The sequence below is a fragment of the Anoplophora glabripennis genome, unplaced genomic scaffold, assembly GCF_000390285.2.
Source record: "Anoplophora glabripennis isolate ALB-LARVAE unplaced genomic scaffold, Agla_2.0 scaffold1672, whole genome shotgun sequence".
Lineage (NCBI taxonomy): Eukaryota > Metazoa > Arthropoda > Insecta > Coleoptera > Cerambycidae > Anoplophora > Anoplophora glabripennis.
This window is the reverse complement of record NW_019417747.1, coordinates 3,089-29,860: the sequence shown is the minus strand read 5'-3', so window position 1 is coordinate 29,860 and position 26,772 is coordinate 3,089. Positions and strand designations below refer to the sequence as shown.

The 26,772-nt window shown below is 29.6% G+C and overlaps 1 protein-coding gene across 3 annotated transcripts; it reads left to right on the top strand.

Moving 5' to 3' along the window:
• Nucleotides 1–24,154, top strand: LOC108915993 (tyrosine-protein phosphatase non-receptor type 61F). 3 transcript variants are annotated; one of them, XM_018722169.1, is made up of 8 exons: nt 62–151; nt 226–330; nt 6,092–6,742; nt 7,548–7,715; nt 7,792–7,974; nt 8,025–8,161; nt 9,515–9,634; nt 23,298–24,154. In XM_018722169.1, exons 2-8 carry the CDS (start codon nt 235–237, stop codon nt 23,320–23,322), a joined length of 1,380 nt encoding a protein of 459 aa, XP_018577685.1. In that variant the 5' UTR covers nt 62–151; nt 226–234; the 3' UTR covers nt 23,323–24,154. The 3 variants fall into 3 exon arrangements, with proteins under 3 accessions (XP_018577683.1, XP_018577685.1, XP_018577682.1); XM_018722167.1 differs by lacking the exon at nt 23,298–24,154 and having other exon boundaries at nt 1–75; nt 9,515–9,810; XM_018722166.1 differs by lacking the exon at nt 23,298–24,154 and having other exon boundaries at nt 9,515–9,810.
• The last annotated feature ends 2,618 nt before the right edge of the window (nt 24,155–26,772 follow it).

The window sequence follows — 26,772 nt, the reverse complement described above, 5'->3', positions numbered from 1 at the left end:
CCAACGAAGAGGTTAAAAAAATAATTGACATCTGTTTTCTTAGAAAGTTGTTGAGGAGTCACCTCTCTTTGTTTGGTTTGTATAATTTTCTGAAATTTCGTCTCTTTTTAAAAATGGTAGTTGAACGTTTACAGTAAATTTTGTTATTGAGGTTTGTCAAGAAGTGTTTCAGATAAAAGATAAATTAGGTATGTGATGAAATGTTGATTAACGTTTCTTTTTTAGGGTTATTTAATGGTGTATATTATTGACACAATGACATCTGGCAACAATATTGAAACAGAATATTTGGAGCTTAATGCTAAAAATGAGTGGCCGGTAGTATATCAGGTATTTCAGGCTCATATTAATTCTTTTAATTATTTAATTATCGAACATTCATTGACCTTCATGTAATCAACATGTGAAAACTTTACAATTCACAATTACATGCTTTAAAAAAAATTACTCGAAGTAATGGTCATTAATAATGTGTATATTACATGTATTCGTCAACATATATAAAATCTATTTACAAATACAATACAATATATAGCTGATGTAAATAGTTTAGGATACAATCGAGGATACAATGATTCATCCATCATATGTCCATCACATTTTATATAAGTAAAGTATGGTAATGAAAAAAACCTTAATAACTTTTCATTATAAAGTGTGTAACTGAAATGCTTGTCCATTCTTTAATGTAAAATTCTACAAAAATTAACAAAAATAGTTCTTATAAACTTGTCCAGAAATTATTTGCTCTTGAAAAACGGAATGTTAAATATTGGAAAAATATTAACTTCAGTAGGTATTGTTATTTTTGACATAATAATACAACTATCCTTTAAACCGTGAATGAAATAAAGTATTAAACAACTACCTCTAACAGTCTTGAAATTAAAGGTAGGTATTCGGATGTATATTTATAAGAACATTTTTTGTTAACTTATGTTACATTAAAGTTTAATCAATAATTTTAGTTGGTGGTGTATGGAAAATATTCCTGCTGTATTATTTTGGGAAGTACTAATTATGAGCGGGGCATGTTGACACAATGTGCAATATGTGTGGTGTACACAGGCACCAGGATAGTAAGGGTACCAACATTTTAAATATTTGAAAAAAAAATAAATTTGTTAACATAATTGTACTGAAATGAATTACACTTTTTATTATGGGGGTGATATACGGACATTAAGTACACTTCTGTATAAAGGCACTGGATGCCACTGGCAGGTCCCTGGAATTTCCACAGAAATGCCTATCATCAATTTTGCTTACATAGGAGTTATAAATTTTTTTTAAATATGTTAAATTGGATTTTATATTGTATCAATAGCAGAACTTGCAAGCACATTTTTCAACATCTGTTGGTTCGAATTTAAAAAAACAAAGCACGTTAACAATAAGACGAAAACTAAGACCTATAAAATGATGTCATTTCACACCCTAGTACTGCTATTATTATTAAACATTTCTTAAGATATTATTAACCACCTATAGTGTTAACGTAACTGGGATGAATTTGCAAAAATATATGCTGCACCTTCACATTTCTATGAAAATTAGTAATTTTTGAAAATAATCCAGGTGGAAAAAATTATTTAAAAATATTTAGTAGTACCTAACACAATACCTCACAAATTTAATTTTTTTTTTCTTAACATCCAATTTGGGAATATGAATATACTTAATAGTTTTCTCAGTGGAATGTTGCATTACTAATAGTTTCAAATTTATTTTAACCTACACATAAACAGATTGTTGGATCGATATGAGGTGACTTAGTTCTATCCAAAGTTACTTTATTTAATCTCTAGAGGACAAAAAATGTTAGTTTTTTCGAATAACTGAAGTGTTTCTCAGATTGAAATGAAATTTGATATAATATGTACTTTTTTAACTTTGTAATTGAAGTAATTGAACTTATAGAAATAAAAAAATTCTTCCATACCTAAGCAGATATACTCTTATTTTTTTTGCGGATGTTTTCACAAAACTAACTTCAGTTCTTGTTTTGTCACAGAGAAATGGGCTTTTTTCAAGTTTTTTCTCGTAAATATTTAAGACTAACTTTTCTTATTTTGATCTGAAAACTTTGTTGTCCATATACACTGAATATTAGACATCCTGTTTATGTGCAAGCTGAACCGAAGGCCCTAGTATCTTATACACATAGAAGTCACAGAAATTAAATTTACTATTTCACTTTCTGTGGAAATTAATGAATTTATATGTTTTGTTTTGAACTTACATCTTAATTGTAAAATACAAAGTAATTATGTTGTTTCGAAAACCTTATAAGATTATATGTAAACAATTAAAATGGTCTAGGGCTTACGAAAAGCTTAATGCATTTCTGCCGAATGATAAATCAAATGTAATCACTACAAGGATGTCGGAAGCAATTAGAGATACACATAATCTTAAAAGGGCAAAGTAATGCAGAATTTAAAGCTTATCAATGTCCCATGCAAAACCAATTGCATTCCAATTCACTTGAATTTTATTTAGAAAAACTGAAAATTGCTTTTTTTTTAAATCGGTTGTAATTTTATTATTTGTAATCTAGAAACTTTTCTGATGTAATTTTTTATCAGTGACATAGTTACCAGAATAAAAAGAAGAAATTTTATGCAGGGTGTCCCAAAATAAGAGCCAATATTTGAACCAACATTTAGCTCAAAAGCAACAACTTTTGTTTGATAATTTTTTTTCCAAAACTGGATTTTAAGGTTTTTTTAAATATAAATTTTTGTTACCCGCTACTGAAACGAAATCGAAACGCATTATAGAGTAATTAATGAATATACAATTTAGGCTAGCAAAAATTAAAAAGAAAAGTAAGTTGAGTTTAGATATTTATATTAAATATGCCTTTTTTATTTAGAATTGAACTCGGTTTAATAATTTCTTGCTGGAAATTCAATTATTCGAAGGGCAAAAAAGACATATTTCTGCACTGATAGGAGAGCGTAACTAGCGCCACCAATTACCATATTCATAATTACCACCTATATTGGGTAAAGGTTGGGAATAAATTAAACGGTGGTTTATTTGGTTTAAAAAATAAATTCTTCTCATATGAAGTTATGCTCTACGGGTTTTATTTTCCAAGCACTAAAAAGTTTCAAAAAATTTAGTTTTTCTGCAATAACTTTCAAACATTATAAGATAATGGAACGAAATTTTAGCATTAGCTTAATTTGATAATCTTCTAGTAACAGGAAAAAGATTGACTTTGTAAGTTACTCAGCGACATGAGAACGGATTGTACCGTAAGGTTTTGCGAACAAAATTGTGGTACGCCACTAGTAAAAACATTTTTTTAATATTTTTTTATGATCAACTTTTTATTTTAAACAAAATTACCCTCTTGCGTTTTATTTCTAGCTCTTGTAATTTTTCCGTAAATAAAACTTTTGTAAATACCATTTTTTTCCACTGCACATTGGAAAATAAAAATAACAAAAACATTGAAGTATGTTTCGACTCAGGCACCTAACATGGTCAAATAGGCATTGAAAAAAGACTTTTGCACTGAAAGTGATATTAAAAAAATAAATTTTTTGAAATATTTTAGCGCCCTGTAGCTTTGAAAAGAAAACCCGTAGAGCATAAACTTTATATGAATATTTATTTTTTTAAATAAAAAATCCACCATTTAATTTATTCCCAATCTTTACGTTACACTCTGTATGTACTTAAAATATTACAAAAAATAGAAAACATTTTTTCAATTTGAACACCGTAGCATGAAGAGGAGTAATATTCGAATAAAACATATTCAGTTCAATTGTTATAATCTTCCCTTAAGATGTGTACCTTTATTAATGAGTTACCCTGTATAGTGCATCAATTTGTTACTTTATAATTTGGTAGTGAAAATTGATGTATTTAAGAAAATATCTTTTGTGCGATCATCACTGAGTATTTTGATACTTCATTTTGATAATGGATACTTAGTGAACATTTTATTTCTGATACAAGTACAAGCGGGAGAAGTTTTTCAAATTTTGTTTATTTTATGCCGTTCACCCCTTGAAATTAAATTTTATATTAAATTAGATAGTAAAATTACTCATTAATTCCCAACAATAAATCTGAAAACAATAAAACCTATCAATTTTAAATGGAAATTTTAGTATTATCTACAGTCATTACTTAAAACTTGTCATTGTTTGTAATCATATTCATGGAATAGATTTTATGTAGTTGAAAGTTCTGAGTAACTTTTAAACAAATTTGTTGATTATTAATGATTTACATACGAAATACATTTACATTCTTTATTTTCTTCAAATTTACAAGTAGATGCTTACATTTATTTATATTAAAAAAAACTAATAATAAGTATTCAGTATTATTTTAAAATTAATATCCTAGTGCAATTAATTCTATGTTCTTGTAGAGCAGATCCGCTCTTAAGTTGTGAGAAATATATTTTGTTCCCACCAACGATGGCTAGTGAAAATTGAAGTAATCATAGTCTAACGATAAAACATGGTACTGATACTGTTTTTTAGGGGATGATTTCCAGACTACATAGAAAACTTTTCTTAGAAAAAAAAATTCTAAAAGGAAATTGCAGAAATTTTCAGTTTTATTAACGTTACAACATTGTGCTTTATTTTGAAAATAGTTGAGTATGTCATCATTGATTTTTATCTGCATAAAAAAAAAATCTGTAAAATATATATGATATGTATAATACATACATAACAAACTATTGAAAAAAACCGTGCTGCTTTTCTCTTGGTATCTTTAATTTTATACAATTTCTGAATATTTAATCTATTTCTACCTTGAAATTACGGTATCATTAGAATAATTATTAAGCACACTTTTTATTAAGCTAAATACTTATGATACTGACAAGTGACAGAATATACAGCAAATACATAGTCTAGGAATTCAATAAAATGTCTTCAAATCGTTAACTTAATTATATATAGAATGTTTTAAATTAGATATGATGCTGACTTCGAAGGTACATGGTGGTTAAATATAAGCAGAGTTTGCGATTTCAGCGATCTTAAGTATTTTTTAACTTCATGAGCAGCATGTGGACGAGCTTCGTCATGTTGAAAAATTATTTTATCCTGCCTTTACTTGAATTACGGCTGTTTTTCCTTCAATACACGGCTCAAACGCATCAATTGTATTCGGCAGCAATGATTTTATTCGGCTGAAGCAGCTCATAGTACGCAACACCAAGCTGGTCCCATCTAATACAGAGCATGAGCTTCATGAATATTCGGCCTTACCGTCGATGGTGATGCATGACCAGAAAGACCCCATGATTTTCTACGCATAGGATTATCATAGCTTATCCATTTTTCATCATCAGTAACGGTACAATTTTTGCTGTTGAAGCAATTGCTCACATGTAAAAAATTGTATCGTATCAATTCGTATAGCACCTAATTTCCTTGCTTTTAAATCATACCGAGTGCATTTAAATGGTAGAAACTATTATACGATCAACATTCAAAGATTCATCAAGTTCATCTTGTGTTTGACATGAATCGTGGTCGAGTAGTGCTTCCAATACCTCAACTTCAAACTTTTTCAGTTGACCAGGGCGTTCTTTGTCAATTGTATCGAAATCACCACTTCTAAAAGGTTGAAACCAATACTCACACGTTTTTATCGATGGAGTATGTTTACCGTAAATTTCCAACAGCACCTGCTGAGTTTCAGCATTTTTCTTTGAATTAAACAAGACGAAGATTCGACATCTTCGGAGAGAGCTTACAGAGCTTTTACATGAATATAGTTACAGAAGTGTCTGATGCAATATAGCATAAGTTACGCCACCTATTGTAAATCCCTCAAAATTAATTCACAGTCGTAGTATGTATATGCTATTGAGCTATTAATATTTTTAATAAAGGAATATTAAATCATAAAAGCAGTAATTCTGAATGTTACTATCAATATGATTTGTAATATATTTCGTTTTATTTAACATCTGTTTTTGAAATATATTTTTAATCAAAATACAATGAGAACAATGTATATTTTTTTTAATGTTGTTAATGTTGTTGAATAAACAAAAAATTCTTCATCGATTATATTAACTAAAATATGTCATTTTTAGAGAATAAGGTCAAAAAGTTTAAAAGACAACAGTAGTTATTCAGAAGCCACTAAGCCACAAAACAAGGTTTTGAATCGATATAGAGACGTAAGTCCTTATGATCACAGTCGAATAATATTACAGAGAGGTTCTACTGATTATATTAATGCAAATTTGATAAAAGTCGAGAAAGCAAATAGAAGATATATTTTAACACAAGGCCCACTTGCAAATACCGTTAGTCATTTTTGGTTGATGGTATGGGAACAACAAGCGAAAGCCGTGTTAATGTTAAACAAACTAATAGAAAAAAGGCAAGAAAAGTGTTATCAATATTGGCCCGCAAAAATTGGAGGTGACCATATAATGACCTTAAGCGATGTTGGCCTTTCTGTAGAATATTTAGAACAACAAGACCATTCTTATTATTTAACTAGGATTCTTAGATTGACTGATACTGAAACTAGCAAATCACGAGATATATTACAATTTCATTATATTACCTGGCCAGATTTTGGTGTGCCTTCTTCTCCAACAGCTTTTTTAGAGTTCCTTCGGAAAGTAAGAAGTGAAGGAGTGTTGGAAACATCTGTTGGCCCAGCAATTGTACATTGTTCCGCGGGAATTGGAAGGTCTGGAACATTTTGCCTTGTGGATTCTTGCTTGGTTCTTGTAAGTAAATTATTAAATAAAAAATATGCATATTTAGAAAACAAAAGTTTGGAAATCCATACTTAGTTGCAGCTTATCAAGCGTAATGTGAATGTGAATAAACAATTACAGAGATGTGCATTAGGGAGAGTCACAAACTAGGTAGTCAGAAAAAAGGGAAATATAGGTGGAGCTACTTCACTCTCCACTATTTTAATTTAATTGAAAACAAGATTAGAATGTTAGAGTTCGGTTTTAAAATGCCACAACTATTGTTTAAAAGTATATTTTAAATTTCCAACTTATTTTTTAATTTTGTAACAATGGGAAAATAACATATTGATATATTTTTTAAATGTGTAAAATATTCTTCGTGCAAGTGGACAAATTTCGCTAAAGTTTTGAAATCGTAAATCAAAGAAGAGCGCATTTAATATAGAATTGTCAGACATTGAAGCAAATTTAAATAAAATTTAACTGTTCTAAATTGAATCAACATTTATTGATTTTTTTTTTATAAGATATCACAGGAGTGACAACTATTTTGTAGTTGGACATTATAATCACCTTGAAATATTTAGAAATATTTGTAAGCAAAATATAATAGTTATTCTTATACCACTCATCAAATGTATTGAACTGTTTCATTATTTTTTCTTAGAGAAATAGTTAATTTTGCATTTAACATTTTTATAATTTCCATTTACCCACTTTCCAGTCCAACATATAAGTTTTGATACTTGTAAACAAATTTTAATTATTGTTGAAACTTTGACCCTAATCCCTTCTATCGTAATCATTAATTGCAGATTTTACTTGTTTTAAGATTGAAAAATTCGGCCTAAATTCTGTAGATGTTAAGGAAATTCTATTAGAAATGCGAAAATATCGAATGGGTCTTATTCAGACTCCTGAACAACTTAGATTTTCTTATCAGGCGATAATCGAAGGTGCCAAACAATTACTTAACCAAAATAATTCGGAACCAGATGAGGTATGTCATAAAAATAAGTAAATGTATAATAGATAATGTAAATCTAACTCGCCATTGCATTAAAAATAATTGTTAGGTTATACCCGACTACCATGAAGTGTCCGAATCAGAAGATGACGAGCCTCCCCCATTACCCCCTCCTAGAATGGATAGTCTGAAGAAACAGAATGGAACATCTCTTGATCGGCCACTTCCAAATATCCCCAAAAGTGTTTCAGACGACGACTTAAATTATGAAAATAGTGATACTTTTGAAAAAGTAACTAGATATGCATTAAGTGGAACTTCTCATAAATACGGTATTTTCAGACTTATATTCCTAGTGGACCTTTGCCAGTGGTTCCAGCAGGAGAAGAAGAAGAAGAAGAGAGTGAAGAAGACGAGCTTGATCCACAATCTGATGGTTCTGTCTCTGATAAGTCAGATTTAGCAAATTCTGTAAACAGGTAATTTTAGAAATTTGTTAAAATAGTTTATTACTTATAAACTATACCAATTTGAAACCTCCCCACTTTTCATTATTTCATTAACTGTTTGAAATATAAAAATTTCTTAAGACATAAATTTTTGTTGGATGGGGAGACAATGAATTTTTCTTATCACAGTAGTCAGAAAGAAATTTTTAACTAACGATATTGTGGGATACGAGGGTTGCTTTTTATATTTTGGAAGTAGAGAACAAAAAAATAAATTAATCATCGTATATGGCTATAATACAATTTGATATACAGGCTGTCTCCTAAAAAATGCCAAAAGCCATAACTCGGTTATTTATAGTCTGATTTTAAAAAACAAAAAATTAAATGAAATGACTCTAAATACACTATAGAGAGAGCCTTTTAGAGCTTATTTACTTTTTTTTTGAAAAACGATGGTCAACTTTTTTTTCAACTGGCAATATAGTTTTTTTGTTATTTATTATTGTGCAGATTTATTTTCTGAATCCAACGATGTATATGAACCTGACTTTTGTAGAGCATTTATTACAGAAAAGGAGAATATATTTTAACTAATAATTATTATTATTAATATCTACCATACTCATCAAAATGTTCTGTTTATGATCTTCACTAATGCTTGGACGTCCAGGTTTTGGAATATCTACAACATCGTCAGTTTGGCTGAGACGGCGATCTGGATGTTTTTCATTAAATAAATCGCAAACTTCCTGCTGCATTCTAGTCTTATCCCCGCATCCGATAAGAATTAAAATTTCAATTCTTTGTGTGACAGTTAAATGTGCCATAATACTTTAAATTCAACAATAATTTTTATATCGCTTACAATACTCAGAAAGTCTGTATAGCAGTAACACTTTGTAAAGATTTACACCTACGTGATCCATAAAAAACTTCAGGCATTTCGAAAAACTAAATTTGATAACGTTTTTGCTTTATTTTAATTGGTTTGGGTTTTCTGACATTCAATCGTTATTTACTCGAAAACTTTCCTATGTAAGATGGCAACATTTTAATACTGTCGGAGTCGGATCGACAATGAAACGATCTTTCAGAATCAACAAAAAAATTGGGGTTGCTATTTAAAAAAAAATGTCGATGACGTCATTACTCGAAAACAAATGACGGTTAAAAATCGCCTTTTATGCTAAAATATGTATTTTTTAAATTAAAAATCGACCTGTTCGAGGATTTTTCCCAAAAAAAATTTGTTTCGTTTTTACTGAATTTATTCCATACTTTGGGCGCATACTGCATATCTCAGTAATACAAAATTGACCACCCCACATAATACGTTTTGTAAATTATATAATATTTAATGTATTTTATGTTTTCTTTTAGATTATCTCCGTCAGAAGTAAGACACAGAAAACGAGTGGAAAGAAAAGAAAACTTGGAGGCTCAAGTCCGGGACATGAAACGACGCCAACAGATTAACGAACAGTGGACACAACTGAAGAGGTCTTTATATATACCTTTAGTTATAGGGGGTTCTCTGATTCTCAGCGGGGGCCTCTTAACTTACTTTTATTTCAAAAGTTAAAAGTGAAAATTTCATTAGTATTTATAGTTGAAACTGGTTAAATTGTTATTTTAGAGATTGATAATTCAAGTACAGTTATACTTTTTATATTTTATTATTGTGTATTAATTATTTCACAAATGTTTTTAGTAGCACTGATCGTTTTATTAAAGAAGTCAAAATTTAATTGAGAAAAATGTTACGGGACATATCAATTCAGTGTTATATTCGTATTGTTTAGTATTTATTTGTTAAAATAATTCATGTGTTAAAAGAAATTTTTTTAACGAATTATTTTCTTTGTATCATCAAAACCGAAGAAGTACCCACTTTGCATTTAACATGCCTTTTGGTATGTACATGTTTTAATCTTTTTAGAAAAATGTGTACAAGTTAAAATTGAATTAAATATATAGTTGTTAACAAAATTAGTAATTCGAAGTAATAATTATCAAAACGATAAAAATTACCCATATATGAAAATTTTTAAAGTTATATCTTCTCTTAATAATTATATTTTTATAATTTGATCGAGGAACATAAAAATTAAATACTTCTATAGAGCTAAAAAAAGAGACGTAAATTCTGTAATTTATCTTTCTCTTCATATACAGGGTGGGCCATTAATTTGAAAAAGTAAAATAACTCCCTTGTTACTCATAAAACAAAAAAGAAGTTTATATAAAAGTTATACAGAATCAAGAAACCGAAATTACAGAATTAATTTGATATACACAGGGTGATGATTAAAAACGGGACATGCCAAATATTACATTTTTTAAATGGAACACCCTGTATATTTTTAAACATGGATTTCCGAAAAAATTCTATACAGGGTCGGAAAGTCCCCATGGTTCATCGGCCGTTACGTGAGAGCGATAAAGTAAGTCATAGAAATCAGTGCGATAGAGAAGGATGGCTATAATGAAGGCTTCTCATAGTCACCGCCCGTTTCGCCCTTCCACAAATAAGATCCACTTCCACTTGTAATTCAGCGACCGGTGGTCATCTTTGTTTTCGCCGTTTGGCTTTTCTTTAATAGATGTCACTACTTATACAATTTCAACTTCGGTATTCCGATATGTTAATACCATCCGTTAACAGAGGGCAGCACAATGCGTAACAAAGAAAAATTTACGGTAGCTAGTAGATGCCTCTGTAAATCTAGTGACCTTGTTTCCCCTACTGAGAAGTTATTCAAATGGAGTATAGTGCTCAGCTGCATTTAAAGTTCATTTAGTTGTTATTTAAGTATACTTTTTAAAATGACTTAAAAATCCCAAGAAATAAAGCAAAATTCCCTATTTCCCCAATTCCAAAAAAAATCTGTAGATCTGGCATCACTCGTTCTAGGGCTGAGCCACACCTTAGACAAATTGCGCTGCCCTCTGTTAACGGATTGTATTAACATATTGGAATACGAAGTCGGAATTGTATAAGTAGTGACATCTATTACAGAAAAGGCAAACGACGAAAACAAAGATGACTACCGGTCCCTGAATTACAAATGGAAGTGGATCTTATTTGTGGAAGGACGAAACGGGCGGTGACTATGTGACGCCTTCATTATAGCCATCCTTCTCTATCGCATGAATTTCTATGACTTATTTTATCGCTCTCACGTAACGGCCGATGAACCATGGGGACTTTCCGACCCTGTATATGGCAATATAAACAGTTGTATCATTTTAGTGCAGGGTTGCCAATTTAGGAAGAAAATTCTTTGAATTTTGGAAAAAACGTGACCTCGAAGAAGTTGTATTAACTTTCAGCTACTAACCCTTGGAACAAAATAATTAGACAGAGTTACAGGCAAATGTTAAGATAAAGGCTCCTATATTAGCTAACATCGATATTATATATAGGGGATTTTTTATAATACTATCACTTCTAGAAAGTTTAAACTTGATTTTCTAAAATTTTTCAAATGGAACACCCTGTATTTTATTGTTCTATTTTATTCACATATCCGTCCACTTCAACTTTTATTAAGCATGTTCTATATCTAAAATTGTTAGTTTTTAAGATATAGCAACATTTCTGAAAAAACTTAATTTTTATTATTTTATAGAATACCGCAAATAAATATTAACTAATAAAATTAACTCAAAATGAAATGATAAATTATGAACTGACAAGTTGACACAATGTGAAAGTTTTTTCCAAAGCCATTTCGTGCGACCAAAAATAATAAAAATTAGGTTTTTCAGAATTGTTATATCTTAAAAATTAACAACTTTAGGTGCAGAATATACTTCATAAAAGTTGAAGTGGACTGATATGTGAATAAAATAGAACAATAAAATACAGGGTGTTCCATTTGAAAAATTTTAGAAAATTTAGTTTGAACTTTCTTAAAATGATCGTATTATAAAAAATGCCCAGTATAAAATATCGATATTAGCTAAATAGGAGTCTTTGCCTAACATTAGCCTATAACTCTGTCAAATATTTTTGCTCCAAGTGGTAGTAGTTGAAAGTTAATACAACTTCTTCGAAGTCATGTTTTTTTCAAAATTCGAAGAATTTTGTCCATAACTTGGCAACCCTGCACTAAAATATTAAACTGCTTATATTGCCATATATAGAATTTTCTCGGAAATCCATATGTTTAAAAATATACAGGGTGTTCCATTTAAATAATGTAATCTTTGGCGTGTCCCGTTTTTACTCATCGCCCTGTGTGTTTCAAATTAATTTTGTCCCTTAGGTTTTTCGATTCTGTACAACTTTTATATACACTTTTTTCCTGTATTATGAATAACAAGGGAGTTATTTTACTTTCTCACACTAATGGCCCACTCTGTATGTGAAGAACAAAATACCCCACAGTATTTTTTTCCGAGATTATAACTAATATTCTTTTTTAATCCTACTGCATATACAGTGCAGTTCAGGAAATCATACAATGCGCAGCTTATTATAAAAACTTCGGAGCTTCTAAATAAAATAGAGTTGTGGACTTGCTGATGAAGAAACAGGAATACGAGGGGGGACCCAAGAATAACCGAAAAATAATTTATTTTTTCGGGTTACAAACATCAATCGCCTTCGAAATAATCCATTAACACTAATACACCGCTTCAAACGTTTTTTCCACTACGCTAAACATCTTTCGTACTTGTCCTTTCCGATGCCTTGCAGCTCTGCCTTCTATTTTCTTTTCACTTCCGGAATGTCGGCGAAACGTTTCTCTTTTGGCCCTTTATATCCGGGGGAACAAAAAAAAAATCAGTTGAGTACGGTGGGTGATAAAGTGGTGTCTTGCGATTTTTCGCTAAAAAATCACGCACAGAAATAGCTGTATGAGCTGGAGCATTGTCATGGTGGAAGAACCATGACAATATAGGAACAAAAAAAATCACAGGGCGCAAGATCAGTTGAGTACCACCGTACTCAACTGATCTAGCACCCACCGGTAAAAAGTGGTGCCATGCAATTTTTCGCTCACAAAGATAGCTGTATGAGCTGGAGCATTGTCGTGGTGGAAGAACCAGTCCCCACTTCACAATCGGGCCGTTTTAACTGAACACTCAAAACACTCGGGTAGAAAACTTGGTTCACTGTTTGAGCTCAAGGACGTACTCTGAGCGAACAATGCCACGGAAAGTTGAAAAACAACATTGCCTTCACAGCCGATTTTACTTGCCGGGTCTTTTTTGGGCGAGGAAGTTTGTGGCTTTCCACTGCGATGACTATTGCTTTGTCTCACCACGATTCATGCCCACTCGAAAAGTTCTCGTCCACTTCCAAGTAGTCCTACAAGTAACGACAAGCAGCACACGAGCCGCCTTTTGATCAGAAGTCAACAATTGGGGGACGAATTTCGCGGCGATTGCAAATTTTCAATTAAAATGTTGCACTAAGACCAGATAATTCAGCAAATACGTCAATAGTACACCTGCTATCCTTGTACACAAGCGCACGAATTTTTTCCACGTTTTCATCAGTTTTGGAAGTGGAAGACCGTCCCGTGCATTGATTGTCTTCGATCGACATGTTGCTGCGATTGATTCGCGAATACCACTTGAATTCTTTTTAAGGCATGCTTTTTATAGGCTGTAGACAACATATAAATAGTTTCCGATGCACTTTTATCGAACAGTAAATAAAATTTCAATGCCGCACGCTGTTTTCGAGTATCAACCATTTTAAAAAATCATAGAAGTCGAAATAGTCGTGACAGGAAAACTGTCTCAGGTGCTCATTATAATCATTTCAAGCAATACCACTTGATAGACTGGCTCAGGGGTTACATAACACTCATCTAGTGGCAGAAGCGCGAACTACAAAAGAAGCACACGCAGCGAATTTTATCCGGTTATATTTTGGGCCCCCCACTCGTATGTACAATTCAATTTATTTCTGTTTAAAACAAATATTGTAATAAATCAATAACACTCGTATAATCAGAAATTTGCCACAATAAAGCTTGAAATCGACATGTTACTCATCGCGTTTTCTGCATTAGATTAAAACTAATCTTTTAAATTTGTATGAATATACAAATGTGTTCATTATGAAACATTTATCAGTGCCCAATGTTATTCGTAGGAAATTTTTTTCAATGCAGGAATATTCAAATGCATTTATTTATTAGGTGTTTTTTTGTCAAAATGTGACATTTTCAACTTTGGCATAAAAATCTAACTGTGTCGTTATCAAATAATTTTAAGGGCAAGTTTTTAAATTCATAGAAAATGTGCGTCTATCGAAATCTCAATAAAACATTTTTTTTGTTATGTACCATTCGATCAGTTCCATAGAAGCGATTCACAAAATGTGCATTTCTATTCAATTGCTTATCAAACCCATCAGGTTCGGAGTTCAACAGTTGGTCATTAAAACATAGGGATCTAGGAGGCCTGGACGATATTTTAACCTTCTAATAGATAGATCATATGGCCTTATGTATAGGTACCAATTTTCGTTATTCTACTTTCTACAGGGTGTCACAGAATAACTATTCCTAATTTTCAAAAATGAGACGTTTTTTATTAATAAACTAGTGTCCGGAAATTTCTCGTTGTCAAGATAAACCGGAAATATTTAAAAACAATCCGAATTACAATAGTAGTAACTTACTAAATTGAAGCATTCAAGTTAAGGGACAATTTATTAAGAAATAATGCCGCATCAAACTTTATAAAAATTGTTCCAAGTAACGACAACCATTTTCGATACTCAAGTTGTAATGTGACACCTTGTATAATAAAAAGGATATGGGAGATATTAGAAAAACCAAGTTTTCAGTTTTTTCAGCTTATTTCAGGAATGGTGCAACTTTCTTGTAACTTAACCAACCCTGTAAATCTTCTAGTTTACGAAATATGTACACCTTAAATGTGATCACCCTGTATATACAATGATATTACTGTTATTTGTTTGTGGCATAGTATCAGTTTTCTATTATAGTCAAAATAGTGAAGTTATAAAAAAATTCAAAAAACAATCGGAGCATTTTTTAATCTAGTCATCGCTGTTCCATCAAACTGCTATTTCTGATTCAGATAATTCATCAAACATTTTCCCGATGAATTTAAAAAGTTGCCCTAATGTAGACCTAATTTTGCACAATTGAAAATGCACAACAGAACTCAAAAAACTTTCTAAGTATTATCCTTTTTTAGCAATTAATTGAAATTATTGTTATCTACTTACTTTAACAAAATACTGTTGGATTTACGTGAGGAGGTAAATTCAAATTAAGAAGCAAGTAATAATTTGTAGGGACTGACCCATTTTTTATTACAAACTAGGAAGATGGGAAAAACTGGTTATCAACATAAATTCAACTGTTTCATCAGGAATTTGATTCATTCATTTGTTTTCGTATACAATTCGATATTCACTTAACATCATTTTCAAACATGGATCCGCTGCTAAATAAGCTGCAATTAAAACGAAAACTGTAACTTTTAGGTTGCTTATTGAAAATTATTGAAACGATATACCATAATCGGAACATTTTTAGGTAAATAGTGGTTCATTAATCGCTAAGTACTGTCGTTTTTTTAATTAGATGGATTCAAAAGTAATAATGACACGTATAACAAGCAGTTCATTTATAGATTTTTTTTATATAGGTACTTTGTTAAAAATTCAAAATCTAATAAGAATCTTTCAGTAAGTCAGGTTAAAAGAATTATTATAATAGTGTTCAATTTCAGTGGTGACATGAACAAAAAAACATAAGATGTAGATGTCCTATCGCATAACCTCTATGTCCTCTAGTTTTGAACGCATACAAATCTTTTAACCTGTTTTGTAATTAAAATTGGTAAAAAATCAAGCTCGAAAACGTGTTCTTAATTTTTCCTATTTTTGATAGTTTCTACAAAACCATAAATTCCAATAAAAAATGGAACAGTATGTACAGGGTGAACAGTAGCTATCTTATCAAACATGTTTTCCTTGAAAGCAGTTTAAGATATTTAAATTCTAAAAGGTGTTATATGTACTTTCAGAGACTGTCATTCAAATGTAAAATAAAAAATTTTTAGTTATATTTAGGCTGCCCGGTGGCTGTTCTTAGGCCATTTTTTCAAAAAAGCTTACTCATATTGTGATGTCACTGGAGAAAACTTTTCGCTGTAAGATTTTTTTCTTTATAACAGTTTTTTCACACTTTCAACAGTTTTTGAGATATTAACAGTTGAAAATCACTTTCCTGAAAGTTTTGCCTTTGATATACGTAAAACAAATGGAGTTAGAGCAGTGTTTGTACAAACTTTTTCTTTAAATTATGTATTTAAAGTTATTTTGCAGAATGAACTAAATTTGTAACAATTTACAAATGTTAATTATGCAAAATTTTTGGTCACTGGAAAATTGTATGTATATTATTACCTACAATACAGAAGAGCTTTCATAAAACCAAAATAATTTTGTCATAGAGATGCGGATATCATGTTATTTAGTAATTATTGCCCCAGACTGTAGGCTGAGGGCTATTACCTTTAGGCAACATGCTTAAAGGAGTATTTCAAGATTGGGCAAGATAATTATTTTACTATTTTTTATTTCTAATTTAAATGTTTTCATTAAAATTACAATTAGGCGTATTTTCAAATATAAATTTATTAATTAAATAGTTGAAAACATTACCAAATATGTATGACATTTTTATAAATACAAATTAAATTGATTGTTAATCTGACATTTCTCGATTTTCAACCCAACAGTTTAAGTAATCACTAATATTTTAATGATTGGGTGAGCACTGAAATACAGGAACTTGATTAGAGTAAAATATCATCACATAAATTTGAATCATTATGCAAAATAATCATGTTCATTCTGTAGAAAAAAGCTTGAATAAACATTTCTCTAATATCATTTTTTCGTTTTATCTAAACTCAGCAAAGAAATGAAAGAAATAGAAAAATTTCTAAATTTTTTTAGTGATCTTTGTAAGACCCTAACTTTGTGAATAATGATCGTATCGAGAAAAAAAAGCGTCTTGAAAGCTTGAAGATTCTAGTTTTGAAATCTTGAGATGAAAAATTTTTTTGTTCATCTCGGCGCAACCAAAAGAAATAATGCAAGACAAAATTTTTATTTTTATTTTCTGTATGATTATTTCTCATTGAGTGAAAAGTCGCCTTTTCTTTGATTATCGATATTTCATGAACTAATGATCGTACAGCAAACGGACAGTGGGTTTTAGAAACTTGAATCAATCCTCTTCAAGGGCCTTTTGGTATATTTGAGATTTTTTTTTTATACAGCATTAATTTGAAAAAATGCAAAAAAATACTTTAACATCTACTTTGCAAATATTTCAAAAAGTACCGATGTTTGTAGGGTTTTTTTTAGCTCAATACATGTCCATGAGGTCTGTAAATTTTGAAATCGTTTTTCTTTTCTGAATCGTCAGTTTTATAAAAAATTTAAAAAGCAGGTTTATTTCTCTTTAAACAAGGATTAAGATGAACTAAATTTTTTTGCATTATTTTTCTCACAATTTAGCGTTAAGTACTCTTCAAATATCCAAAAATAATGAAAAATATAATGCATGAAAATTTGTTTCATCTTAATCATTAATTGATGTTTAAGAGGCAATAAATCTTTATAAAACTGACCATTCAGGAAAGGAAAACGGTCCGACCATCGACTTCAAAATTTACAAGCATCTTGGACATGCATTGAACTAAAAAAAATCTACAAATATTGGTACTTTTTGAAGTATCTGACTTTTCACTCAATATAATAAATACATTAATCTCAATGAGAAATAATCGTACAGAAAATTGAAAAAAAAAAGCAAATTGAAACTGATCAATCGGGCATAATGGTCGTGGCATTGAGTAAGCCAGAAAAACATTTCCCGAGACTATGTGCAGTTTAGAAAAACAAAATTGTTAAATTTTTGCCTTACATTATTTCTTTTGATTGCGGTAGAAAAAAAAATACCAAAATTTTAAAACTAGAAGCTTCAAAATGCTGTTTTTTTTCTTGATATGACCATTATTCACGAAGTTACAGCCTTTCAAAAATCACTTTTTGCTGAATGTAGTCCATAATTTTCAGGAAAATGATTTTCATCCATTAATATTTTGAAGGCAAAAATGTTCAATAGAAAAAAGTCTTACAATAGTATCAAAACGAGTTTATTATTGAGAAAAGAAAATTCTAGATCAACACCAGGCAATGTAGATATTAATTAAAGTGTTTTTATCGTATATTTGAGTGACAACCACTGAAAATATATTTCAGTTTTCAGTATAAATCCAGTTCTTTTTATGAAAAACGCATTTCCCAATATACTTGGTTCTTTAGTATTTTTTTTATAACCATATTAATAATAACAGGTAGTTATCAAAACAGTGATGAAATTTTTCTGTTTTGGAAAACACAATTTTAATAATTAATTAATTTAAAGATTGTGCTCAAATCTTTCAGGTAGGCATTTTATGTGATTAATTTCAAATCACTTTATGGAAAATTTTAATACAGTAATCATTTTAGAACAAAAATAAAGACTGAAAGACATGTGTTTATGAGAGGTTTATCAGAAGAGAAAATTTATAGTTTTTAAAATATAGTACCATTGAATTATCTTAGCCGATAATATGGATACAAATTAATAACATTTTTTTATAAATAATAGTTTTTTAATTCATTAATTATTGGAAAAAATTATTCATTTCATGTTGAAGAGAAATCAAAAAAATGTATCCCACATTTATTGGAAATAATAAAAGTATTTGCAAAAAATATTGTATACTGAAAAATGGTTTTGGCAATATTTCTATGTTGATAAAGACGTTGAAATAGAATTTTATTTAGTATGATGTAACTTTGCATCAATTATATATATTTGTATATACAAATTTTTTATAATTAGAATTGTTAAGTATTTCTAANTTTTTTTTAATTTTAGCGTATTTTCAAATGCCTATCGTTAATAATTATTGATCTTTCAACAGTCCGATGATTATTTATCTTTAAACTTCCTTTACTTATCAACTTTATTTTTCTATAGTATCAAAGGTAAGTACATAAAATTATATACTGTTTATCAAAGATCAAAAACAAATTTATTTAAATATTCTGAAATTGTTTAAACAACAATTATTTTCAAAATATGATGAAAATATAATGAGTTAATTTCTCATTTGCTTATACAATATAAAATTATAACAATAAATAATAATTATAATATATTAGATTAAATTATGTAACATCTGATACTTTGAATCTACTAATAAAAATAATTTACTACGAGAAATAGAAAAATAGATTTCTTTAACGAAAACATACAGATTTGTATTATTATTTGTGCATTAATTATATGATACAAAGAAAATACCAAATAATTTTTCTTACCTTATCTTTTACGAATCAAATATATTACTTGGAGGAAAGTAGAAAATATACTTGTAGTAGGAATGAATGCTAGGATAAAGACTGACTTTGATTACCGCCAATATTTCTTATAAATTTATAAAAATCTTCGAATCAATTTATAAACATCTGAAGTATAATTACTTGGTAAACATAATACAGTTAGGCTAGTTATTAATAATGTTCAATTTCCATTTACTTTTGAAATTCTTTCAGGGACATGATTATATATTACCTTAATACTTTTAACAATTTTTATCATAATTTTTTTACACTTCAACATTTCGTGGAATTTTCAATTTTCTGGGCAAGATGTAAATATATGTTTGCTTTTTTAATACTATGGGTATAACTTTTTAATATAAAGGATGTTACTAAAATCTTTAGTTAGACTTTAAAGGCAGATTCTGTGTCACATTGTTAACTAAAATAGTTCCTATAATATGTCGTTACTTTTTCGGTATACAGGATGTTCAAAATTGCAGTTTTGTAAAGTAGACTGTCATAACAATGAGTCAAATTGATAGTAACTTGGAAGAAAAAAAATGAAATACAAGAATTTTTGTTATACCCCTGTACACATTTGAAACCACTTCAGCTGATTTTCTTTTTGTAATTAAAAAAAAAATAATTATAGCAGCCTATATCTCAAATCAAAGCATTTCTGGACACATATGTTTAAAGGAACCTTTTTTGTTAATTTATGATGTTAAAATCTGTCATTAAACTTTTGCTAAAAATTAACTTTTTTACAATTATTAAATAACCAAAGTACTATTTACTTAAAAGCAAATCAATAGGCCATTTCTTTGTTTATGTAATTCAAGGAAACAAAAAAATATTGGATCATGAAAAAATTAAGAACAGTAATTACTTGCATAGAGTTCTAGAAAGTTTACTGAATAAAATTACTCTTATTTTTATCAGACTAAATAAAAATAAAAGAAAAGAGAAATTTTAATAAGACAGTGAAAAACTTTTTATTTTTCATTTTATGTAAAGTCATTCTTATTCAAAAATTCTATTCATATTCAAAAAGACTATAGAAATATAGTAGCTGATTCTAGGGATAAAATCCACTATTTCTAATAATTTCTTAAAAGAAAACGCCCTATATAAGCTGGTTGACTTAAAGACTGCATTTTTGTGCATTTGAACACAAGATGAAATTTTTAACAAGAGCAATTTTTTTATAAAATGAAATAAACAATTTTTCTTCATTTCAATTCCAACCCAGACACATACAGAGCCATCATAAATGATTACAAGCCATGTGACTGACAACCTAATATATTAAGCTGAACTAGGTTAAAAATTTTCCATATCTACTGAATTTCAATTGAAAAACTTAAAAAAGTATTAGTTCTGAACCATCCCCAAAAATAACTTTTTTATTTTCAACACCCTTTAACTTCTAAACTATTAACTACTGGATACAAATTTATAAGGCAAACCCTTTGATCTTTTTGATTTTTTTACGTAAAATTTTCTCCTTTTTGTTTTTTATCACAATAAATAGTGGTAAATCAACATAAGAGTTTAAAATTATGAACCTGCATATTATTTAATACAAGTTAATATGATTTTCAAACACTACAGTTTCACTGTTTCAGTTAAATGAATGAATTTTGAAGGTAGATTTTTGGAAGTTTTGAAAAATTGTCATAGTTATACGTATAGATTTTCTTGTCTTTAAAATCTGATAAGAAAATGTAGGACATTAAAGATTCCCATATTCCTTTAAAATGGAAGGCTTTCAGTCTCCAACAATTGCTTTTTCCTTGTAAAGCATCTAAGGAAAAAAACTTAGATAACAAAGTGGTCGGTGTTATTTTTCAAAATTATATCAATCTTCAAGCTTTGTTCATTTAACAGTGAATTAACATTTTGTATTTTAATTTCTTATTATTTTTTTAATTATTTTGAAAAAGATAAGACAGTAAAAAATTATTTTGATATTCTTTGAAATTGTTTTGGTACCTTGAAAATGTTCTTTTCATTTAAAGTTGTTTTATTTTAATTTTATTTACTAAATATCTAGTCATTTAAAGTCAAAGTACGGTTGTCCTTGAGACATCATTCAAGTATGGACACAAAAAGATTCTGTTTTAGTGAAAAATTCAATTCAGATTCATTCATATAGTCACCAAACTATACGTTTGCATTTGTTTTTCGGTTTGACTTTTGTCCCTTTAATAGACTGAAGTCTATTTATACAAATATGTCCCGTTTTTTTATAGAAAAGTATATATTTTATACAGTAAAAACTTCCTACACTGTTCTAAAAGTACATCAGTTTTTTAGCAATAAAAATTTAGTAATTTAAAAAATGCCATTTTTGAGAAAAAATACTCGAAGTTGTTGTTTTTGCTATATCTTTCATACAATGCATGAATATGTAAATTATATCACATAATATTTTCTACAGAATGACACAGTAAATCTGTATAAATATCTATAAGTATTTTAACTTTAACATATATCAAGAGTGCTTTTCTGAATAAATACAGTGATAAAAATTTGATAGACCTATCTAGGAGATATGAAATCAAAAGGATATGGCATTAATAGGTATAATATATTAGAAATTATAAAAAGGGTTAGGGAAAAGTTTAGCCTAGCAGTTAATAACTTCTCTTGAGCTTATTATGTTTATTCTTTTGACTGTATCTTGATTTTTCTATTAAAAATAGATGCATCGAAGTTTTTGTTACTATATTTGTGAGAATTTTTGTTCAATTGTTGAATGTTTGAAAAAGAGAACAAATAAAGCAAAATCTACAAATTGTGATTTCTTTTAGAAGTTGTAGATTTCATAAAATAGCAAATTTGTTATAAATTTTTGCCCTCATTGTATTTACTTAATAATTTTATTGGGCTTATACTTATTTGTAGAACTACCTTAATTTGAGATAATAATTTAATATAAATAGTTCAAAATTGATTAAAAGATATGCAGTGTCTAATCAACATCCACAAAAATATACATATTTTTCACATTAAGTAACGGTTATTTATTTAACATATATTTTACTAATTTGTTTAAAACCAGCAATAGTATGCTGCCTAACTGTAACTTATGTATGTATGTAAATATTTCATAAATGTATGACATTGATTCACATAATTTATTATTTTATGGTGGTAGTCATTATAATGTAGAAATGGAATCATATATGAATGTTGGTAGTTTTATATGTAGAAGATAATCATATAAGACTTAAATATCAGGTAACAATGTTTACATAAGTTTTTATTCCTTCTTGAAATTTATAAAAAGTTTGTAAGTAATTTTTACTCTTCAGCAATATCTCTTGGACCAGAAAAAAACTTATGTAAACCATTTTAGTTCAATGTAAAGTAGGCGCTTTTCGAAATTTTGAAATTAAATTCGAGGGATTTTTTTTTCAGTATTTTATTAAAATAACAGGGTGTCCACTAAATATAAATGCACAAAAAGTTTTCTACTTTTTTATAAAATATTTGAGATAAGGATTCTAAGATTTTTTTATATATTATTTATACATTCCTCTTTTAAGTGCCTACATAGCTGCTATTAAAATTTACATTGACAATATACATTGAAGTTATGTTATTTACTTTAAACTAATGTGACAATCGGTTTTTAGATAGTTTTAGACCGATACTTCGTTGTGATTATTTACTATTTTCTCATAAATTTTTATCAATATTCAATAAATATATTTAAACATTATAACAAATTGTTTAATATACCTAAGTTTCTTATTACAGGCCTAAAACATCACTTCAAGACTGACATTTGAACTTTTTTTGGAGAAGCCTGGACTATGAAACATTCAGATTAGTTGAGGACAAGTTCTGCGGTCTTACTTTTTAGTCAAACTAGTCAAAATTAACTAGGTATGTTCTCCGAGCGGCGATAATATCAACGAAGAAATCTCTTATTGTTACAAATTATATTACATTTTAGTTAAATCTGTATCAAATTTGAAGTCGCAATTTTATACTGTTTTAGTGGAATCACACTTTATATTCTTGTATGAAATTGACTCATTTAAGCTTCAACGTCTTATCAGGATCATTCGTCCTCTTTATTATTCCACATTCGCTACTTTTAAAAAGTGGAATATTTTAATTGTATTTTTTTATTATTTTATTTAATTGTGTGTAATTATGATCTTGTACAAATATTGTAACTAGATAGCAGGAATAATGACGTATTCAATCTACTGATTTTAATAGTTAATATAGTGCCTGTAACAGTCCTATTGTATGTTAATTTTTCTTTCATGTGAAATATTAAAAATTGGTTTCAGTGTAAGCGAATTGCTCACATATACTCTTTTATAAGAGGAGAACTCTTATTGTATATACGTGTTAATTTTTATACTGATAAATTAGATTTTGGTAAACAATCGAAGCCACTGTCATTTTACACATGTCAAAATAAATATCATGTTGTCAATATTATCCATCAATGTATTTACCATAATGGCAATGCAAAGCATAGATAGTACTGGTTTAAATAGTGTGTCTGATAATCTGAATATTTCTGTAAGTGATGCATTTCCAAAATTAGAACCTCATAATATAGGAAACTTTGTAAACAATAAAAGTATTAGCCAGAACAGTTTATTAATGGAAAACTTAGATAACGAAAAGTATCGACGCAGTGTATCGGGAATAGATAACACTGTTAACTCGACACTACATCAATTAAAACATGTACTCTCCAAGTTCCATTTGTCGAAGAAGAACCAGTTATATAAAAGGGATGCTGGTTTATTATCATCAGGTAAGCCAACATAGAACAAACGTTAAATTGGAATTTCGTAATTACAGTCTGTTACTCAAGTGCGTGCGGTTCGCCACAGTCTTAATAGATGGCACATCGATCTGATCTTTTCCCTCACATTATTTGTTATCTGTCTTTCATGCTGCGAGATTATTTTGCATATTATTTATCGAACGCCGGTGTGACAATTTTAAAATGAGTTCTATGTACGCTAACCGATTTGAAGCGGTGTTTTTGTGCACCCGCCCAAAACGTCCGAAAATGTCGTTTGCTGCTGCAGATGTCTGAAGCATTTGCCAGGATATGGGTAAATCACTATAAAGAGGTTAAAAAAACATCAATGTATTGCCGGAACGTGTCACGCAATGAAAGTGAATGTTTGGGGTTGCTTCTGTGTAAAAGGATTTGGCCCTTTGTACTTGAGAGTTTGAACGCCTAAAAAATGGTCAAAATATATGAAAAATGTTTATTAAAAGCTGCCCGGAGATGGTTTGGTGCAAGAGAATAACGATTCCAAACATCGGAGTCGCTTATGCACCGATTGGAAACGCAAAAATGGCATTGTTTCAATGGATTGGCCTTCTCAGTCTCCTGATGCCAATCCAATTGAATTGGATGAAATTAAAGCTTAGCTCAGCAGACATATTTGAGAGACTTGGAGGTATTTACCTGACATATTTGCCAAAAATCTGTCAAAAAACATGCCTCAACGCTGTCAAGCTATAATTGACAATAAAAGGTGATTGAACAACACACTAGGCAAACGCATTTTAGCTTAACGATTGTACTAAATAGTTGAAAAAGAATTTTTCATACATTTTCTTTTTTGCAAATGTATCAGTCTGTAAGCTCTTGTAGAACAGACTGTATTATTTGACTAATATCAATAGTTTCTTTAATTAAACAATTTTATAGTTTAAATATTCATCGAAAGCAATACAGTGCAAGTCACAAACATAAAATTGTATTGAAAAAATGCTCACATACATTGATTCACAGGTCAACATTTTATCTAAGCTTGTGCACGGGATGGTATCCCAAGGTTTTTGGAGTCGTTGATTACAATGAGCGGGTCAGTGAAGCTCCGTCACGTCAAGTTTAAGGTCATTTGAAGGTCAAACGGTCAAAATTTCCAAAAATTCGAAAACATTCATGAACATGTTTGAGGTCGCTGAATCCGAATCCGTTGTTTATTTTTACTTTGCATGCAATCTCTGTCCCGTAACGCTTCAACTTGTGGTTGCCATGACGGCATGGAAGCCATAACACAGGGACTTTGCCGGATAGTGGGACAAATCCGTTGCCCACCGTCACCACGTTTAGGTGTCCTGGGTGCAACCACATGTTTTAGTCGTGGTCAATTCGACAATTTGAGCCACATAAAATTCTTTGGACAGATAGCCTGGATTCTACTTATTTACGTGGATTCTACAGTCATTTTCCAAAGAATCTTTTCTGGTATAAATCTCATTAATGCTTAACATGGTAACAATCTCAATCTTCGAAATGCACAATTGTGCCCAGAACTAGAATACCTGCCTTGAGATGACCTTGAATGACCTCGAGGATGCATGGAAAGTAAAAATAAACACCGGATTCGGATTCAGGGACCTCAAAAACACGTCCATAAATTTTTTCAGATTTTTTGAAGGTTTTTTGACCATTTGACCTTCAAATGATCTTGAAATGAGGTCGACTGAATTCGGATTAAGATTCAGGGTCCTCGAAAACATATGTATGAATTTTTTCAGTTTTTTCGTATAGTACTTGGCATTTTTGTCTCAAAAACCCCTCAAATGACGTTGAGCTGACCTTGAATGACCTCAAGGATGCATGCAAAGTAAAAATAAACACCGGATTCAGATTCAGCGACCTCAAAAACATGTCCATGGATTTTTTCAGATTTTTGGAAGGTTTTCTGACCGTTTGACCTTAAAATGACCTTGAACTTGACGTGATGGAGCCTAATCTACCCGCTCATCGTAATCAGCGACCCCAAAAACCCTAGAATATTATCTTCGATTTCCGTGCACATTCGTAGATAAAATGTTGACCTGTGAGTATTATAAGTTGCTCTCTTTTTTATAAAAAGGAATCAAATTACATATTTTAAAGATGTTCCTTCCAAAATATCAATTTGAAACCAAATTAAAATGCGCAATGCACGCACATTTCTTAAAATTATGTACTTGATATTAAAAGAATAATTTTTAACTTGCTGTATCTTGGGAATGACTAGGAATAATTATTTAAAATTTCAAAAAAAAATCAAATTAAAGTTCACATTTAAAACAATCGTCTATTACATCATATTGTCCACTTGGGTATATTTTTTTTGTAAAAAAAATGGATCACTTATAATACTAATCGACGTGGCTGAACATTTAAACAATTTTGTGTTTGTTATACTGAATTTATTCCCAGTTGTGGTTTGCAGTGCTTATAATCTTT

What these genes read in the sequence shown, in the direction of transcription:
- LOC108915993 (XM_018722167.1), top strand. Translation starts at nt 235, where the DNA reads ATGGTGTATATTATTGACACAATGACATCTGGCAACAATATTGAAACA. An exon ending in AGTGGCCGGTAGTATATCAG is followed by an intron (nt 331 to 6,091) that starts GTATTTCAGGCT and finishes TGTCATTTTTAG; the next exon opens with AGAATAAGGTCAAAAAGTTT. An exon ending in ATAATTCGGAACCAGATGAG is followed by an intron (nt 7,716 to 7,791) that starts GTATGTCATAAA and finishes AATAATTGTTAG; the next exon opens with GTTATACCCGACTACCATGA.